This window comes from Nomascus leucogenys, chromosome 11, assembly GCF_006542625.1.
Source record: "Nomascus leucogenys isolate Asia chromosome 11, Asia_NLE_v1, whole genome shotgun sequence".
Lineage (NCBI taxonomy): Eukaryota > Metazoa > Chordata > Mammalia > Primates > Hylobatidae > Nomascus > Nomascus leucogenys.
The window spans coordinates 26,701,351-26,722,982 of NC_044391.1; the positions used below are offsets into that span (position 1 = coordinate 26,701,351).

The 21,632-nt window shown below is 39.5% G+C and overlaps 1 protein-coding gene across 3 annotated transcripts in view; it reads right to left on the bottom strand.

Moving 5' to 3' along the window:
• Window positions 1–21,632, bottom strand: part of SLC25A13 (solute carrier family 25 member 13) — a 204,686-nt gene that overhangs the window by 94,812 nt on the left and 88,242 nt on the right. For 2 of the 3 annotated variants that reach the window (XM_012510470.2, XM_003252527.2), the window contains exon 4: window positions 21,285–21,400. The exons of the other annotated variant lie outside the window; for it this stretch is intronic. In XM_012510470.2, the coding sequence (XP_012365924.2) occupies window positions 21,285–21,400 (116 nt within the window). The remainder of the gene's footprint in view (window positions 1–21,284; window positions 21,401–21,632) is intronic. 3 annotated transcript variants of the gene reach the window in all.

Here is a 21,632-nt window from a genome sequence, read left to right on the forward strand (position 1 = left end):
GTCAGGAGTTCGAGACCAGCCTGGCCAACAAGGTGAAACCCCATCTCTACTAAAAATACAAAAATTAGCCGGGCATGGTGGTGGGCACCTGTAATCCCAGCTACTTGGGAGGCTGAGGCAGGAGAATGGCATGAACCCGGGAGGCAGAGCTTGCAGTGAGCGGAGATTGCGCCACTGCACTCCAGCCTGGGCGACAGAGCGAGACTCCATCGCAAAAAAAAATTAATTAATTAATTAATTTAAAAAAACTCAATTTACAGTAGCCTCAAAAACAATAAAATACTTAGAAATAAATTTAACAAAATAAGTGCAAAACTGATTCTCTAAACACTACAAAACAGTGTTGAAACTAAAGAAAATCTAAATAAATAGAAACACATCCCCTGTTCACGGATTAAAAGACTTGATATCGTTAAGATGGCAAAACTCTCCAAAGTTAATTTTAAAATGGCAATACTCCCTAAAATGATCTATAGATTCAATGTAATCCCTATCAAAATCCTAGCTGGCTTGTTTGCAAAAACTGGCAAACTGATCCAACAATCCATTATGAAAATTCAAGCGATTCAGAAGAGCCAAAACAATCTTGAAAAAGAACTGATGGAGTCTTGCTCTGTTGCCCAGGCTGGAGTACAGTGGCACGATCTCGGCTCACTGCAACCTCTGCCTCCCAGGTTCAAGCAATTCTCCTGCCTCAGCCTCCTGAGTACCTGGGATTACAGGCGCTTTGATACACCCAGCTAATTTTTGTATTTTTAGTGGAGACAGGGTTTCACCATGTTGGTCAGGCTGGTCTCGAACTCCTGACCTCGTGATCCACCCACCTTGGCCTCCCAAAGTGCTGGGATTATAGGTGTGATCCACCACGCCTGGCACAAATTTGGATTTCAAGCTTACTACAAAGCTAGAGTAATCAAGACTATGTAGTACTGGTATAAGATAGACACAGAGAACAACAGAATGAAATTGAGAGTAAAAAAATTAATCCTCACATTTATAGTCAATTGATTTCCAACAAAGGTAACAGACAATAAGAAAAAACTGGTGCAGGGACAATATCCATATGCAAAATAATGAAATTGGGCTCCTATCTCACCCTGTATACAAAAATTAACTCATAATGGATCAAAGACCTAACTACAAGACTTAAAACTGTGAATAGTTTTAGAAGAAAACATGGGCATATTTTCAAGAAAATTTTAGAAAAAAAATATAGACATAATTTTTGTGATGTTGGATTAGGAAATGGTTTAGTTGACACCAAAACTACAAGCAACAGAGAAAAAAAATAAATTGTACTTCATCGAAATTTAAAACTTTGTACTCCAAGGATACCATTAAGAAAGTATTAAAATGGCTGAGCATGGTGGCTCACGCCTGTAATCCCAGCACTTTGGGAGGCCGAGACGGGTGGATCACCTGAGGTCAGGAGTTTGATACCAGCCTGGGCAACATGGCAAAACCCCATTCTCTACTAAAAATACAAAAATTCAAAAATTATCCAGGCATGGTGGCATGCGCCTGTAATCCTAGCTACTCAGGAGGCTGAGGCAGGGAGAACTGCTTGAACCCGTGAGGCAGAGATTGCAGTGAGCCAAGATCATGCCATTCCATTCCAGCCTGGGCGACAGAGAGAGACTGTCTCAAAAAACAAACAAACAAACAAAAAAGTGTTAAAACACAATGAGATACAATCTCACACCACTCAGAATTAAAAAGTTATTAAAAAGTCAAAAAATAACAGATGCCCATGAGGTTGTGGAGAAAAAGGAACGCTTATGTACTGTTGGTGGGAGTGTAAATTAGTTTAACCACTGTGGAATACAGTGTGGCAATTCCTCAAATACCTAAAAACAGAAACACCATTCAACCCAGTAATCTCATTACTGGGTATATAGCCAAAGGCATATATACTTCATTCTATTATAAAGACACATGCATGTGTACATTCATTGCAGCATTATTCACAACAGCAAAGAGGTTGAATCAACCTAAATGCCCATCAACGATAGAGTGTATAAAAAAAATGTGGTATATATACATGGTGGAGTACTATGCAGCCATAAAAAAGAATGAGATAATGTCCTTTGCAGGAACGTCGATGGAGCTGGAGGCCGTTATCATTAGCAAACTAATGCAGGAACAGAAAACCAAACACTGCATGCTCTCACTTTAAGTGGGACCTAAATGATGAGAACAAATGGACATAGAGGAGAACAACAGACACTGGGGCCTACCAGAGGGTAAAGGGTGGGAGGAGGGAGAGGATCAGGAAAAATAACTAATGGGTACTAGGCTTAATATCTGAGTGATGAAATAATTTGTACAACAAACCCCTATGACAACGAGTTTACCTATACAATGAACCTGCACATGTATCTCTGAACTTAAAATAAAAAAGTTTAAAAAAAAGAGAGAGAAAAAGAAAAGAAAAAGATAAAACAGCCTATAGACTGGGAGAAAAACTTTGCAAGTCACATATCTGATAAGAGACTCTAGTATACACACAGAACTCACAATACAATAAAAGGACAAATAATCCTATTTAAAAATGGGCAAAGGATCTGAATAGACATTTCTCCAGATGGACAGCATAAAATTGCCAAGAGGCACATGAAAAGATGTTAAACATCATTAGCCATCAGGGAGATGAAAACCAAAACCACGATGAGATAATCACTTCACCCTGCTACAATGGTTATCATCAAAAAGAGATAATAAGAAGTGCTGGTGAGGATGTGAAGGAACTGCAACCCTCAAACACTGCTGGTGGGAATATATTTAAGAAAATGGTGTGTCCATGAGTTCTCATTGTTCAATTCCCACCTATGAGTGAGAACATGCAGTGTTTGGTTTTTTGTCCTTGCGATAGTTTACTGAGAATGATGTTTTCCAGTTTCATCCATGTCCCTACAAAGGACATGAACTCATCATTTTTTATGGCTGCATAGTATTCCATGGTGTATATGTGCCACATTTTCTTAATCCAGTCTAACGTTGTTGGACATCTGGGTTGGTTCCAACTCTTTGCTATTGTGAATAGTGCCGCAATAAACATACGTGTGCATGTGTCTTTATAGCAGCATGATTTATAGTCCTTTGGGTATATACCCAGTAATGGGATGGCTGGGTCAAATGGTATTTCTAGTTCTAGATCCCTGAGGAATCGCCACACTGACTTCCACAATGGTTGAACTAGTTTACAGTCCCACCAACAGTGTAAAAGTGTTCCTATTTCTCCACATCCTCTCCAGCACCTGTTGTTTCCTGATTTTTTAATGATGGCCATTCTAACTGGTGTGAGATGGTATCTCACTGTGGTTTTGATTTGCATTTCTCTGATGGCCAGTGATGATGAGCATTTCTTCATGTGTTTTTTGGCTGCATAAATGTCTTCTTTTGAGAAGTGTCTGTTCATGTCCTTTGCCCACTTTTTGATGGGGTTTTTTTTTCTTGTAAATTTGTAGGAAGGGGAACATCACACTCTGGGGACTGTTGTGGGGTTGGGGGAAGGGGGGAGGGACAGCATTAGGAGATATACCTAATGCTAAATGACGAGTTAATGGGTGCAGGAAATCAACATGGCACATGGATACATATGTAACAAACCTGCACATTGTGCACATGTACCCTAAAACCTAAAGTATAATAATAAAAATTAAAATTAAAAAAAAAAAAGAAAGAAAATGGTGTGGCCACTTTGGAAAACAGTCTGGCAGTTCCTCAAAAAGTTCAACATAGAATTATAATATGACTCAGCAATTCCACTCTCAGGTATATACTCAAGAGAAATGAAAACATATGCCCATACAAACTCACGTACATGAATGTTCACAGCAATGTTATTCATAATAGCCAAGCACTGGGAACAGCTCTTATGACTGTTAACTGATTAATAAACAAAATGTGACCTATCTATATCTACACAGTGAAATATTATTTATCAATAAAAAGGAATAACATATGTGCTACATCATGGATGAGCCTTGGAAACATTATGCTAAGTAAAAGAAGCCAATCATGAAAGCCCACATTTTATGATTCCATTTATATGAAATGTCTAGAATAGACAAATTCATATACACAAAAAGTAGATTAACAATTGCCAGGGGATGGAGGGACTCGATGGAAGAGAGTGGTGACTGCTAAGGTGCAGTGCAAGGTTTCTTGTTGGGGTGATGAAAATGTTCTACAATTGAATGTGGTGATAATTGTACAAATCTGTGAATATATTAAAAACCATTTAATTATATACTTTAAAAGGGTAAATTATATCTCAACAAAGCTTTCTCTAAAAAAAAAAAAAACCACCTAGAACTGTCAGAGATCTGCCTCTTACTAATGAGTAAACCTGGGCAAATTACTTACTCTGACTCAATTCGCTCAATCTTTAAAATGGAAATATCTATCTTAGACAGTTGTTCTGGAGTTAAGCATGACTAGTACCATGTTCTAAACATAGTAGGTGACCATTAAAATCATAAAACTCCAAAGTGTAAAGTCTTAATTATAATGAAAATTATTATCTGGGCACCAAATATTTACAAATACTATTTTTTAAATGAGCACAGTGTGATTTGGAAGTATCATAGTTTTTAATTTCTCAAAAAGCAATAATTTTCCTCAAATATTTAAAATCCATCCTTTCTTGAGCTCATATACTAAAATTTTGAATGAAAAGTGATCAAAAACTAAGTAATTTTCTATTATGTTTCTTAAAGTATAAAATTAAGAAAGATTAAGAACCTCCACTCTTTTCTCTGAAGATCTTTCAGACACTAGAGATATTTAATTGGCAAATTACTTGCACATGCCATTAAGTGGTTAGACTGAATTTGTTTTTACAAATTCTATGGATTCTTATTCCTTAACCTCCACCACACTATAATCTGAAATCATCAAGGTCTTCACTTATGCAAATTTTAACTTTCCATGTTTTTGTTTCCATACAGAATAACTAAATTAATGCATTTTAATTTCTAAAAGATTCACTTTTTGAAGCAGCATATCTATGAAAAAGAGTTTCCCATTAAAATAAAAAAGATTCATCAAGCTATATTATTTCAAACACTAAACCATAATCTCTCTCTCTTTCTCATGGATTTTAAAAATTCCATTAATACAATAAACGCAAAAAGGATGTTTGTGTTAAACATAAAAGTAACCCCTCTTGGAGGCAAAGAGAGGACTGCTGAACGGCCCAGCACTTTATCTCTGAACAGTTTCATGCTTTTTCTAATGCATGCTAAATCCTCAAAGAAAGTTGTGGTTTTTCTCTAAGGGAAGTAATATTCCACCCTGCTGATATGGTTAACAACCAGCTTCTATGGCCATCATCTTTTAAGCAGGGAGCAAAAGACAAATTGTTGAATTCGTACATTAAATAACATAATGGAGTAAGTGGATGCGGACCTATCTCTACTGCCATATGCTCCAATATCAAGGTTGCCATTTCAAACCCTTTTGACAAGTGCCTTTTTACATTAATCACAGCTAAGGGTCTGAAGAGGAAAGAAGTATTCTGGCTACAATTCAGAGTCGCTCAAGAAACTTCTAGGGGGAAAATGGTTGCCATTAAAACATAGTAAGTAGTGCATAAGTACTTCACATTAAAATTGAGTTCTCTATAATCCCCTGTAAACTTTTTATTATTATTATTCTGAACATGTAGGTACAGTGGTGATAGGTATCTTTCAAAAATAAGCACACACACAGCCAAGCTGAGCCAAATATTATACTAAAGTCATATGTGGTATCGGTGTATGTAAAAATTAGGGCTAATTTAAAACTCTTTTAGTTCTGTACTTAGGGACAGAATTAGCCTGAGTTAAGGTCATGTAGCATTCAGGAAAGAATCCTATCCTTCCAGTGCCAGAAGTCAAAGTTGTGATTCTTATGAAACTAGTCACCTTTTCCCCTCTGGGCCTGTTTCCTCATCCATGAAAGAAAGCCATAAACTATACTCAGCCATTGTTCATTTGAAGAATGAACTATGTTCCCTTGGAGAACTTGTTTAAAACACATTCCCAAGCCCCACACCCAAAAATTCTGAACCAGTAGATTTGAGACAAAGCTAGGGAGTCCACAGTTAACCAACATTCTACACTATTACAATGAGAACCCATGGTCTGCCTCATTGATAAGAATCCCTCCTCCTCTATAATCTGACGGATCTACCAATTCTCAAGATTTATACACTATTTAAGTCATCATAGTGACTGTGAGTCAACAACAACAACAAAATGGCTTAAGGCTGGCAGATATTTAGCGTAAGATATTAACCATCTGTCACACACACTAACTAAATCAACAGAGGGGCCAACTGAGATGTTTCCAATTATCTGCTAGAAAAAGTATTTTCAACTGGGTAGAATAAATCATTATTAGCCTTTCATAATATCAAAAGTAGGTCAATTAAAATGGTGTTTAGAGGCATACAGCAGACTGTGGTCACTCTCCAGATGTGTAAGCTTGCTTTAATCATCTGTTGTGTGTTAATTATTGTTAACTTTCATTACCACCAGAGAATACAACTAATGTTTTACAATTCTTAAAGCATTACAGAGTCCTAATTCACTCTCTAAATGCAAACATAATATCTATATTGTTTTCAAAAACCTATTTCCTAAGCTAGTTTCCTTAGACGGATGTTATCAAAAATTTTCTTGCAAAAGCATTAACATACATTTAACCCTACTTAAATGCTTCAAGAGCAGATGTACTACAAACGTACACCCACAGTGATCCCATATTAGTATAAAACTGTTTTATTTCAATTAAAATGTCTAAGTATCCACCCCCAACATATACCTAAACTGTAATTTTCTCTGAGAATTTCCAATATGTTCTTGATTTTGTTTCCTTTATCAACCTATCAGAGCAAAAATTGCCTTGCAACTGTTGGAAGAAATCAGTCATTAGCAGCAAGATTACAGCAAATTTTCCAATTTAGAAAAACTGTATTTTTATCTCTCTCTTATACCAGAAGAAGAATGGTATAATTTTCCTATTTTTAAATGAGCAGTACAGTTAGTTTAAAATAGTCAAATTTTCCTAGGGCTCTAAGCTTTAGGATTTTCTGTTAGCTTTCTGTTCTCTACACCTTCTTTCCTATTCACAAGTTCTCTTCACTCTTCATCATGCATGCACATGAACATGCACATACACACACAGATGCACACACTAACACACAGGTACAGGTGCACATGCACGCACAGGGACAGCAGCCCCCAGTCCAGTCTCTCCACTCTCTGACAGGCTTCTAAGGAACAGTTAACCTTCAGGCAGTAGTTAACTAAGGAGTGGCTTCACATGGTTATTTTGATTTACTCTCCAACTGACATTCTTCCACCTTCTCAACAGGTCTGCCTTCTTTTCTCCCCCTCTCTATTTTTAAAATGGAGTGATGAAGTAGCAAAAAGTACAATATTTTAGCCATTTGAGCATGGGCGATTCTTAAATTATCCCACCAACTGGAAGTGCTCTCTGATACTACTATCTTTCAAAATTGAAGCCATTATGGTCAATCGTGCAAATCCGTATTTAGCTTTTCGTAAATAGTGGATTTTTGACCCAATGAACTGGAACAGTTTCTGAACAGTCTCTAGGATCTCTGAAAAGATACTCAGTACCCAGGCATGCCACAATTCTTATCAACATAGAGATTATTTGCTTTCAAAACTCATACTGTTCTTATTCGAAATTCTTACTCTCTATTTGGGATGTAAGCATGTATAAAAGAATATACTCAGCCCCCTCTTCACCTCTCATAAAATAAAATAAAATCTACTGCAGGGCAATATTTTTCTTTCATCAAAATGACACATTATTTTTGTGAAACACCAAAATCAGAACCAATATTAATAAAGAACTTTCCCCAAGTAACGTTTCTTCTGATTCTTCACCATCTTCCCCCTCAGCTATTTTTTTGAATATTTCATTTTCAAAGTGCCTTTACAAAGACAGTAACAAATGACCTTCCTTTCCAGCAAGCTTAAAAATGATGGGTAAAGTCTGCCTTCTTCCAATCCAATACCAGCATTCATCTAGCTTTATATATTTAATATTAAATTTGAGTGCTTAACTTCGAAACTTCTCATTTCCATACTTTTAACTCCCATCATTTTCTGCAGCCTGAATCAAAGTGACTGAGTGGGTGTTTCCACACATTTCCTAATGTCATCTAGCCTACCCATTTTCCCAAAGCACACCAATTTCATCATAGCAGGTGTTCCTGGACACAATCTAACTTGAACTCAGAAAGGGTCCCTCCAATTACATCCACGTCAGAGAATTAACTAACTGAGGACTCGCTTAGAATTAAGAATTAACTAGCTTAGAAATCGCCCCGGTTCTGTGGGTTTTGTTTAGTGGGAGAGACACAAGAGAAAAGTTGGTGCAAATATAGTAAGTTTGCTAAACTACAATTTCAACAAAGTTAAACAGATTTCTTTTTCCACAGGACTTCTCAGAGCCTTAATAAATTAAAAGTTCTAGGCTTTATGATTCTCTCTTAGGAGAGTCCTTTTCCACATGCCACTTATTAACATAAACAAGAAACGCTTCTCTATAGTAATTAAACTTACAATATATTTCAATAGTGAAGATTAAAGGACAAAAGGTCACTGTAGTTTCCAATAAAGGGCAAGACTGCACCAGTTTCTTTTGGACTCCATGCTAACTGGCAGAGCTGCAGTGGCGAGCCAGCCCAGGCCTCCCAATGTGGCACAGGGTATAGACTGGTTTCTTCCATTTTGATCTTCATGAGAATCAGAACCAATTCCCTTTCAGAGGTCTCACTAACCAGCCAACCAAACAGTTCTTTCTGTATTTTATTTTGTTTATTTATTTTTGAGACAGAATATTGCTGTGTCACCAGGCTGGAGTGCAGTGGCGCGATCTCGGCTCACTGCAACCTCCACCTCCTGGGTTCAAGTGATTCTCCTGCGTCAGCCTCCTGAGTAGCTGGGACTACAGGCACATGCCACCATCCCCAGCTAATTTTTATATTTTTAGTAGAGACGGGGTTTCACCATGTTGGCCAGGATGGTCTCAATCTCTTGACCTTGTGATCCGCCAGCCTCAGCCTCTCAAAGTGCTGGGATTACAGGTGTGAGCCACCGCACCCGGCTCTTTTTGTATTTTTAATAATTCGTTAGTTACTCTACATTTACTTCAGTTACAGAAAAATGTATTTTCCAATCTGTCTCTTGTATTATATATAGGTTGTCTGATACATTTTGTTTCTTCATATATCCAAAATCAAAAGGCATCCAAAAACTGATTATCATTACATTTTGAAGTCATACATAAACTATTCTACAATCAATGTCTTTAACAGCAATGCTGGAAAAGTGTTAAATAAGATATATGTCTACTAGTTCAACTGCCCCTCTATAAAAAGCAGCTTTTATCTTTAAAGGGCAGGTCACTGACCTCTGCGAGATTTGCTAAAACCTACACAATTTTTCTCCAGGAAAAAAAAAAAAAATGCTTATTTGGACGAAATATTACAAACAACCATAGCCATTCACAGACTCCCTGATACTTATCTAGGCAAAGAGTTGAGAACCCTTGACTTTAAAGTTTAATTAAAAACTGCAGAACATAAACATGCACACACCATCATTACCACCAACACTGGTAATGAAATTGGGTTACATTCAGGTATTAAGGATAACTTTAAAATTGCACATAAAACATATTGCATGAAATCTTGTTCAGTGTATTGAAAAATTAATTTAAAAAGTCAAGGAAGAGAAAAACATGTAATAGCATAATGCAAGAAAACATTTTGGAGTTTAACCTAAGAAACTCATACTGTATAGAACATACTTTGAATTTGAATACCTACTTTCCTCAGGTAAAAGTAGGTATTCAAGCTCTCGGCTGGGCGCGGTGGCTCACGCCTGTAATCCTAGCACTTTGGGAGGCTGAGGCGGGTGGATTGCCTGAGCTCAGGAGTTCGAGACCAGCCTGGGCAACAACAGTGAAACCCCCATCTCTACTAAAATACAAAAATTAGCCGGGCATGGCGGCATGTGTCTGTAGTCCCGGCTACCCGGGAGGCTGAGGCAGGAGAATCGCTTGAACCCAGGAGGCGGAGCTTGCAGTGAGCTGTGATCGTGCCACTGCACTCCAGCCTGAGCAACAGAGCGAGACTCCATCTCCAAAAAAAAAAAAAAAGTAGTATTCAAGCTCTCTGCTACTGTGGAGCTAGGCTATTAATGTGGTACAACAACTTAAGGTGGCGGGCGCCTGTAGTCCCAGCTACTCGGAGAGGCTGAGGCAGGAGAATGGCATGAACCAGGGAGGCGGAGCTTGCAGTGAGCCGAGATTGCACCACTGCACTCCAGCCTGGGCGACAGAGCAAGACTCCGTCTCAAAAAAAAAAAAAAAAAAGAAATACCAGTAAGTAGGAATAGGTAATGTCTTAAACTAGCATTATAAGATAAATCACTGGTATATATGCCAAATAGTTCAGATCAACAGTTGCATTAAACACATCCACACATCCACACAGGTACTCTTTCTTAAAACCCACAATGGAAATGCTTTGCTTCCCCCACAACATTAAATAAGAAATACAGTAACAGGAAAGTGTCTGAGAAACTATCACTCACAACATGTCTGTATCAACCTGCTCACACACCAGGTGAGTCCTTCCAAACCCTGACTTTCAGCTCTTCCACTCACAAAGTGGGGTGACTATCCACTGGCTTCACATAGATACTGTGAAGCCTAAATAATGATCACTGGCACGGTACCCCTGGCTTTGCCCCACTCTAGTCAACTCAACAAAAATCATCTCTTCCAAGCATCATTCTGATCCTATCCCTGTCCTCCAAAGACCTTGTGGTGACTCCTAATTGCTTCTCATATGAAATAATTACTCTTGCTTAAGGGCCCGGCCCTGTCATTGGTGCCCTGACAACCATCCTCCCAAGTACCCAGGTCTCTTAAGCTGCACCCCCAATCAAGGGTCTCCTCTACTATGGTTGCCCTCTATCCTCAACCTGGGCACAGACCATCTCCTCACCCTTCCCTATCATCCTGTGATTCTCTCCCTCAGTCAGAAGTCTGTTCGTATCAAAAGATAAAGCTTTTCTGGGTAAAACTCACATCGTGTGCATCTCAACAAGTTATCCACATAGCTGGAACCAAGGCAACTTTCTATGTACACTGGTAACTCTAAGCCAGGTACGTTCTCTTTCTTATCACTTTCCACCATAGTGAAATAAAATCTTAACTAATGCATTTGCCTATTGTTCTTTACTTCATGAAAAATATTAAATCCTTTTAATGTCTGATATAGACTGAGACCACAATGGGCTAACTGACACCCATCTGGATTATGGTGGGCTCACTCCAAAAGCATGAGTATCAACACCAGAGGGAGGCAGTGTGGCACATTGAAGAACAGTCAGCCAGGATCAGGCTGTTCTCCCGGCTCCACCACAGGCAACACTATGACTGTGGCCACTTACTCAACCTCCCCATGCCTATTTCCTCTTCAGAAAATGAGAATTGTAATAGTATAGACCTTCTAGGCTACAATAATTAAATAATAAATTATATCAAAAGTACTTAGCCCAGAGGTTGGCATGTATTTAAAAATAAAAATGATGGTTACCTTATTTCTCTCATGAGATTATGTAAAACCATGTATCTTGGGAACAGAACAAGACCAGTAGCTACTGCCTGGTCCTTCTTCCTTTCCTTTGGCCCCCTTCCTCTCACCCATGGCCAGTCGGGAGCCAAGTCATACAGATTAGCTCTCAGGAATAGCCCAGTGTGCAGTGGCTCATGCCTGTAATCCTAGCATCTTGGGAAGCCAAGGTGGGAGGATTGCTTGAGCCCAGGAGTTTGAGATAAGCCTGGGCAACATAGTTAAACTCATCTTTACAAAAATAAAAATAAAGTTAGCTGGACATGGTAGCGCCACCTGTAGTCCCAGCTACTTGGGACACTAAGGTGGAAGGATCGCTTGAGTCAGGGATGTTGAGGCTGCAGTGAGCCCAGATCACTCCAGCCTGGGTGACAGACCTTGTTTCAAAAAAAAAAAAAAAAAGAAAGAAAAAAGAAACAAAGAAAGAAAAAAAAAAAGGAATGGCCCAGGTGGGGTCTCGAGATATGACTCCGGTCCAGGCCTCTGTTATTCCCAGCCTCCACTGTTTGTGGCACTTCCAAAGTGGCCATCACTTCCAGACCCCCACAGCTCTAACCCTTCATGGAATACACAGCCTATATCATGCCAGTTCAGTATTAACGCATCTTTGGTCACTCCTCTAGATCTGCTCAGGTAGCTTCCATGCTTTCTACCCACTTAGCCTGCTTTACATATAAACAGGATATTCTGACATCATATTTTTTGTATTTGTTTATAGTCTCTCTCCCTAAAATGTTCCTCAAATGTATCAAACGGACTCCACCCTTAGAACCTGGGAAATGGCTATTATTTTCTGCCTGCGACAGTCTCCCCTCCTCCATTCCCATATCTATATGACCAATTCCCTCACCTCTTTCAAAAAAAATAAAATAAAATCTTTTTTTTTTCTTGGTGGAAAAAAACACTTAACATGAAATCTACCCTTAATAGATTTTTAAGTGTACAAAATAATATCATTAACTATCAGCACAATGTTGGGCAGGAGATCTCTAGAACTTACTCATCTTGCTTAACCAAAACTTTATGCCAGCTGATTAGTAAATCCCCATTCCCCCTCCTCACAGCCCCTGGCAGCCACCACTCTTTGATTCTATGAATCTGCCTATTGCAGGTGCCTCATGTAAGTGGAATCATGTAGTATTTGTCTTCTGTGGCTGGCTTATTTCACTCGTAGTGTCCTCAAGTTTCATTAATGTTGTCATGTATGGCAGGACTTTATGGTTGAATAATATTCTATTACATGTATATAAATTTTCTTTACCCATTCAGCTGTGGATGGGCATTTAGGTCATTTCCACATTTGGCTATTGTGAACAGTGCTGCAATGAACATGAGAGTGCTGATACCTCTTTGAGATCCTGATTTCAATTCTTTTAGATAAATATCCAGAAGTGAGATTGGTGGATCATATGGTACCTCTATTTGTAAATTTTTGTCGGAATCTCCATAACTATTTTCCATAGGGACTGCACCAACACATTTACTATCTTACCCTTATAGAAAAAGTTTGCCACCCACGATCTAGTATAAAAAATAACACCGTAAAAACGAAAAGAAAGAAAAAGAAAACTATGTTCACTTTCGAAACACTAAGTTTAAAAAGACCTTAAATTTCAAAAACAAATTTGTGTAAATGTCTCCTCACATAATAGCACAGATTTATAATTAATATAATGATACTTTATTCCCTTATTTATTATTTCTCTGCTTTAGTTTCAAACGACTAGGCAATTAATATCATTTTCTCTTTCCTCTTCTTACCCTGCTTGTCTTCCACCATGATTTACTCCCTTTGAACACCCCTCCCATCCACTATGGTAACCAAAATTTGACAGTATTGGTAACATTCCAACTCACAGAATTCTGAAGTTTCTTTAAATGTATTATATTCAATATGTAGTAAAATACATCTATTGAAATATTTATGAACTTTTAAGAAGGTAATGCTTATTTGTTATCTCAAATATAAAATTCAGCTCATGTTTCTACTACCTTCCTTCTGAGGCACTTAGCACTGATTCATCCTTGGCAGTAGTCCTATCTGCAAAATTGTAAACATGCACTAGCATCTTTAGATAACAAATAACATAGATGTGTTCCTTTCTCTTTCAAAATTTGTAGTGTTCATCAATTCAAAATTTCCAGAGTAGTGAGATATAGACAGACTAACACTTGTTATTAAATAAACTTTTATTTTAAAACTTTAAAAATTCTTAAAGGAATAAAACATTTATTTATACATATACATATAGATATTATACATATTCAAGGCAATAGCATGTGAAATCCCAGCAGGATGTTTGTGGAAATTAATGACTTACTCTAAAATTGTTTTGATAGTGAATAGGGCCAAGAATAGCCAAGATAATCTTAAAGAATAAAGTTGAAAGCCTAACCAGATATGACTTATAAAGCTATAGTAATTAAGATAGTATAGTATTAGCGGAGAATATACAATTATGTAAAAAGAACAGAGCATTCAGATACAGCCCCATACTGGATTTATGATAGTAGTACCACTGCAGTGCAATAAAGAACCATCTTTTTAATAAATGGTGCTGGGCGATCAACATATCCTTAGGGAAGAGGGCCAGGGAAGAATCTTGACTTTTACCTTTAGTACCATGCAAAAATATAACAAATTCTAGAAATATTAAAATTTAAATCTGAAAGGAAAACAAACTTCTGGAAGATAACATAGGAGAATATTTTCCCGACCCAGAGGAAAGCAAAGACTTTTTTTTTCTTTTTTGAGACAGAGTTTCGCTCTTGTCGCCCAGGCTGGAGTGCAATGGCATGATACCGGCTCACTGTAACCTTTGCCTCCTGGGTTCAAGCGATTCTTCTGCTTCAGCCTCTTAAGTAGCTGGGATTACAGGTGCTGCCACCACAGCCAGCTCATTTTTGTATTTTTAGTAGAGACAGGGTTTCACTATATTGGAGAGGCTGGTCTCGAACACCTGACCTCAGGTGATCCACCCGCCTTGGCCTCCCAAAGTGCTGGGATTACAGGCGGGAACCACTGTGCCTGGGCTAGATATTTTAAACAGGACACAAAAAGAGCTATCCACAAAAGAAAATGCTGATAATTTGTACTACATTAAAATTAGAAACTTATGTTCCTCAAGACTCAAATGAGTAACAGTGCAAGTCACAGAGTAAATAATCTGTGAAACATATAACCCTCAGAGGTCTTGTATCCAGAAAATAAGCATGTGACTGAAGAAGATTGCCAAATGGCCAATAAATATGGAAAAATGTTGTATAACCCATTAGGAATCAGGGAAATAAATGCTCATTGAAGCTACACAGTGAGATATCACTAAAATAAAAATGGTTGATATCAAGTGGCAAAGATCTGAAATAAAACCATCATGCAATGATGGTATGAGTGTTAACTGGTACCACTGAGAGGTGACAATGCGCTGGTAGTCCTCGCTCACTCTCAGCGCCTCCTCGGCCTCGGCGCCCACTCTGGCTGCACTTGAGAAGCCCTTCAGCCTGCTGTGCACTGTGGGAGCCCCTCTCTGGGCTGGCCGAGGCCGGAGCCGGCTCCCTCTGCTTGCAGGGAGGTGTGGAGATAGAGGTGTGGGTGGGAACCGTGGCTGCCCACGGTGCTCGTGGGCCAGTGTGAGTTCTGGGTGGGCGCGGGCTCCACAGGCCCTGCACTCAAAGCGGATGGCCAGCACCGCCGGCCCTGGGCAGTGAGGGGCTTAGCAGCTATGCCAGCAGCTGCAGAGGGTGCGCTGGGTCCCCCAGCACTCCTGGCCCACCCGCACTGCACTCGAATTCTCACCGGGCCTCAGCTGACTCCCAGCAGGGCAGGGCTCAGGACCTGCAGCTCACCATGCCCGAGCCCCCCCCACCCACCATGGGCTCCTGTGTGGCCCGAGCCTCCCCAACGGGTGCCGCCCCCTGCTCCGCAGTGCCCAGGTCCCACCGACTGCCCAAGGGCTGAGGAGTGCTGGCGCATGGCGTGGGATTGATGGGCAGCTCCACCCACAACCCCAGTGCGGGATCTACTAGGCGAAGCCAGCTGGGCTCCTGAGTTGGGTGGGGACTCGGAGAACTTTTAGGTCTAGCTGGAGGATTGTATATGCACCAATCAGCACTCTGTATCTAGCTAATCTGGTGGGCACTTGGAGAACTTTTATGTCTAGCTAGAGGATTGTAAATGCACCAATCACCACTCTGTGTCTAGCTCAGGGATTGTAAATGCACCAATCAGCACTCTGTCAAAACGGACCAATCAGCTCTCTGTAAAATGGACTGATCAGCAGGATGTGTGTGGGGCAGATAAGGGAATAAAAGCAGGCTGCCCAAGTCAGCAGTGGCAACCTCGGGTCCCCTTCCATGCTGTGGAAACTTTCTTCTTTTGCTCTTCACAATAAATCTTGCTGCTGCTCACTCTTTGGGTCTGCACCGCCTTTATGAGCTGTAACACTCAGACAAAGGTCTGCAGCTTCACTCCTGAGGCCAGCGAGACCACGAACCCACCGGGAGGGATGAACAACTCCGGACGGGAGGAATGAACAACTCCAGAAGCGCCGCCTTAAGAGCTGTAACACTCACTGCAAAGGTCTGCAGCTTCACTCCTGAAGCCAGCAAGACCACAAACCCACCAGAAGGAAGAAACTCCGAACAGGTCCAAACATAAGAAGGAACAAACTCTGGACACACCATCTTTAAGAACTGTAACACTCACTGTGAGGGTCCGCAGCTTCATTCTCGAAGTCAATGAGACCAAGAACCCACCAATTCCAGACACACCATCACTTTGGGAAAGATTTTGGCAAGCTCTACTGAGGCTAAATATACATATTTTTTATGACCCAGCAAGTCTATTCCTAGAAATGTCTATACACACCAAAAAATACGTAAAGCAATGTCGAAAGCATATTGCTTGTAGTAGCCAAAATGAAAATGTTCCAAAATGTTTATCAACAATAGAATGGATAAATAAATTAGGATAGAGTCACATAATGGAATTCAATACAGTGAAGAAAAACAAAAAATACATGCGACATGGATTAATCTCACAAATAAAATGAACAAAGGAAGCCAGACCAAAAGAGTACATTCTATATAGTTCCAATTAAATTAAGTTTAAAAACAGGCAAAACCAATTGATAGTGATAAATGTCAGTTGTTACCATTTGGATTGGGGAACAGTGATTGGGATGAGACCTCTAGACTGCTGGTACCATCCTCTTTCTGATCTGGCTTGTGGTAAGCAGATCCAGATGTAAAAGTTCAACAAGATGTACACTTAACACCATTTGTATATTCTTCTGCATGTATGCTGTCATTCAACAAAGTAGACTTCAAAAAATCACTGTCACATACAATAGGCTAAAAATACAAATGGAAACATTTAATTTTTTTCTCCTCACATACAGAATCACAAATTAACTAGAATTTACCAGTCATACCAACATCCTGTCATATACCTGTTGATATCTCAAGAAACTTATAAACAGAAGTAAGGCTGTACACCTACAACTATCTGATCTTCAAGAAAGTTGACAAAAACAAGCAATGGGGAAAGGATTCTGTATTCAATAAACGATGCTGGGTTAATTGGCTAGCCATATGCAGAAGACTGAAACTGGACTCCTTCCTTAAGCCATATACAAAAATAAATCGAGATGGATTAAAGACTTAAATGTGCCCAGACATGACGGTTCACACCTGTAATCCCAACACTTTGGGAGGCCAAGGTGGGTGGATCACTTGAGGTCAAGAGTTCGAGACCAGCCTGGCCAACATGGTGAAACCCTGTCTCTACTGAAAAATACAAAAATCAGCCAGGCATGGTGATGCATGCCTATACTCCCAGCTACTTGGGAGGCTGAGGCACAATAATCACTTGAGCCTGGTAAGCAGAGGTTGCAGTGAGCCGTGATCATACCACTGCACTCCAGCCTGGGCAACAGAGCAAGAGTCCGTCTAAAACACAAACAACACTGAAGTGTAAAACTCAAAACTATATTCTTGGAAGACAACCTAGGCAATACCACTCTGGAGAGTGGAATGGGCAAAGATTTCATGACAAAGACACCAAAAGCAATTGCAATAAAAACAAAAATTGACAAATGGGACCTAATTAACTAAAGGGCATTCTGCACAGCAAAAGCAACTATTAAGAGAGTAAACAGACACCCTAAAGAATGGGAGAAAATTTTTGCAAACTATGCATCTGACAAAGGTCTAATATCTAGCAACTAACTATAAGGAACTTAAATTAACAGGGAAAAAACAACCCCATTAAAAAGTGGGGGAAAGGCCAGGCATGGTGGCTCACGCCTGTAATTCCAGCAGTTTGGGAGGCCGAGGCGGGTGAATCACCTGAGGTCAGGAGTTTGAGACCATCCTGACCAATATGGTAAAATCTTGTCTCTACTAAAAATACAAAATTAGCCAGATGTGGTGGCGGGCGCCTGTACTCCCAGGCACTCGAGAGACTCAGACAGGAGAAATGCTTGAACCCAGGAGGTGGAGGTTGCACTAAGCCGAGATCGCGCCACTGCATTCCAGCCTGGGTGACAGAGTGAGACTGTCTTAAAAAAAAAAAGAAAAGAAAAAAAGTGGGCAAACGACATGAACAGACATTTTCAAAAGAACACATATGCCTGGCCAAGAAGCATACGGAAAAAGGCTCAACATCACTGGTAATTAAGGAAATGCAAATCAAAACTACAATGAGGTACCATCTCACACTAATCAGAATGGCTACTATTAAAAAGTCAAAAAATAGCTGGTGCTAGCACGGTTGCAGAGAAAAACGAACATGTATACATTGCTGGTGGGAGTGTAAATGCTGGTGGGAGTGTAAATTAGTTCAACCACTGGGGAAAACAGTGTGGCGATTCCTCAAAGCCCTAAAAACAGAACTATCCTTCGACCCACAATCCCATTACTGGGTATATACCCAAAGAAATATAAACATTCTATCATAAAAACACATGCACACATATGTTCACTATAGCACTATTCACAATAGCAAAGACATGGCATCAACCTAAATGCCTACTAATCATAGACTGGATAAAGAAAATGTGGTACATAGACACCATGGAATACTATGCAGTCATTAAAAACAACAACAACAACAACAACAACGAGATCATGTCCTCTGCAGGAACTTGGATGGAGCTGGAGGCCATTATCCTTAGCAAACTAATGTGGGATCAGAAAACCAAAAACCAAACATTCTCACGTATATGTGGGAGCTAAGTGATAAGAACACAGGGACACAGAGAGGAATAACAGGCATTAGGGCCTACCAGAGGGTGGAGGGTAGAGGGTGGGAGGAGGGAGAGGATCAGGAAAAATAACTAATGGGTACTAGGTTTAATATCTGAGTAACGAAATAATTTGTACAGCAAATTTGCCTATATAGTAAACCTGCACATGTACCCCTGAAGTTACGTTAAAAAAAAAAAAAAAGGGCTTCCCAAAGAACAAAAATGAAAAAAAGAAATACAGAGAATCTTTTAGGCTATTTCTTTTAGTATCACTATTTGTATAAAGGCCTTTGTTTTCCAGACAGTGCCTTTTATGCAGTGAATCTTTAAATCCTTACATAGTCCTGTAAGGTAGTTATTACCCCAATTTTAGAGATGAGGAAAATAAAGCTCAGAGGGTTGAAATGACTTATCCTTTAGCTAGTAAGAAGCAGAAACAAAATCCTTATGCAACTATGCCTTCTACAATTCAAAGATAGCTCTTGTTTCCTACATCCTGCTTCTTCACTATCATTTTCTTCTAATCACACTAACACACACACTTTCCTCTGCAATGGTGGAAGTCCCTATGTCTTTCTAGGACAAGTGGTAAAGCTGGTGTCGCCAATATCCCTTGCCACTTCACACGCATGAAGGGAAGATGGATCTATATCAAGGAACTACCTGAAGCCCATTTCTCAGTCCTCTAATCTCAAATCGAGCTCTCTTCCATTCCTCACATCCAGACTTGCTGGGGAAAGTAGGAGGACAAGACAGAACACACCTATGTTGAACATGCTTACACTCACAGGCTTTCCTCTGCTCATCCCCAGGAAACGCTATCATAACACTGTCACCAAACTCACTTCCACTGAGTAAATCAATAACACCATGAGCTGGCTGCTTACTCATTACTTGAAGATTTAAATGGGGACTTTTTTTAAATTGGTATTCCATTAAAAAGTTGTGGTTGCAGTGGTGCTAAGAGGAATTGGGTGATGGAAATAAATTTCTTCTAAGGATCTGTAAATATTAAATAATCCTCATGAAGTATTAATGGAAAGCATCTGATCTTCTAGAAGCAAAACCAGGCAAGTATATAATTTTTTGTCTTTGCTCAAGATGATTTAACCTTTTATTCTGTCATGTCAAATGAGTATGATGGAATGGTGAAGGGGGTTGGCACAATAAATCTATTATACTATCTTACCAATACTTTATCTAATTATATTCACTTCTTGGTAAGATAAATGAGGACTGGAGAGGATCACTAATTTGGCTCAGAGACAACAGCAGTAGAGCTTGAAGGGGCTAAGCTTATCTGATTCTGGAAGCAACACTCTTACACCACCTGTATTTTTCCCATATCTGTATGTTTTCCACAATACATAAAATAAGACAAGTCCCAAAGGTCTGAATGAATTGGAAACTAAGAATAAAGACACTTAAAATGGACACTTGCCAAACACAAGACAGGCAGAAGTCCTGTCTGGGTCTCACGTTCTATGACGCTATGAAAATAGTCATGCCACATTCTCCCTAATCTTTAAAGCCATCTCTCATGAAAGCACAATCCACATGCCTAAAGGGCTCCAAAATTCTTCATGAGCAATGCTACTGCAGATTTGCATGCAGAGACAACATATGCTGGACACCACAGAGTCCGAGGGAAACATGGTACTTTCTGTTAAATCTGTCCTTAGTAGCCAGTTTTTTAAAAAGTAACTTACCACTGTCCCACCACTTCCAAGCCTTCCCTTTCTTCTAAGTATTTGAAAAACGTCAGGTTTTTCTGCAGCTTTGTAGCTAATTCCCATGATGATGTTTGTGCCTTGCAAAATAAAGAACGCCACAGCAGAGCAGACACTGCCAGCACAGCAGTCGGGTGGGGGGAGCGGGGGTTGTTTAGAACAAGGTCCTTCATGTACCATTCTGAACCACCATCTTGTGCAGCGGCTCTGGCTGCAAACTACTCCATGGGAACAAGGTGAAGACAAGAAGTACAGGGTGCATAAGTAACTTCTGTGTGTAGGCAGATTATTCACTTCTTCGTTCTATCAGTGGAAAGCACTACTGATGGTCCAGGGAAGAAACAGAAGTCCTGTCTGGCTCTCACATGCCATGACTCTATGAAAACAGTCATGCCACATCTCCCTCACCTTAAAACTAAATCAGAGTATCAAAACTACTAAGCCAGAAACTTATTTTTTTCAAATAGGAAGACGTTTGAACTGGAGCTCCTAAACATTGAAGTATCTTTACTAAAAGGGATATACTATCTTCTTAAAAGCATTTCCATACACTTTATTTTGTTCCTAGAAAAAAAAAAAAAAGAAAATGCTCACACAAGTCCACACTTACAGAGATGTGCACAGAATCATGCTCCTTACCAAAAGTTACTTCTCCTTTGCCAGCTTTGTCAAACAGCTGAAAGGCTACCATAAACAAAGCATCAGGAGCACACAGGACAGATTCAAAGGCAACAAATTCTTGAAAAGATATTAATCTGCAACATAAAACAAACATAAAGCAAAAATCAGTAGCTTGTGGAAAACAGAAGCATATACAAACATACACTGAGGGAAAAAATAAGGTATCACTGCCAAAACATAAAATTCAAACTGAAAACATTTATAAACATTTAGCATTTACTTTTACATAGAGTGGACTGAAATAATAATGCACAGAATCTAAAAGACATGACAGTATTGACCATGTAGTTACACACTAAATACACT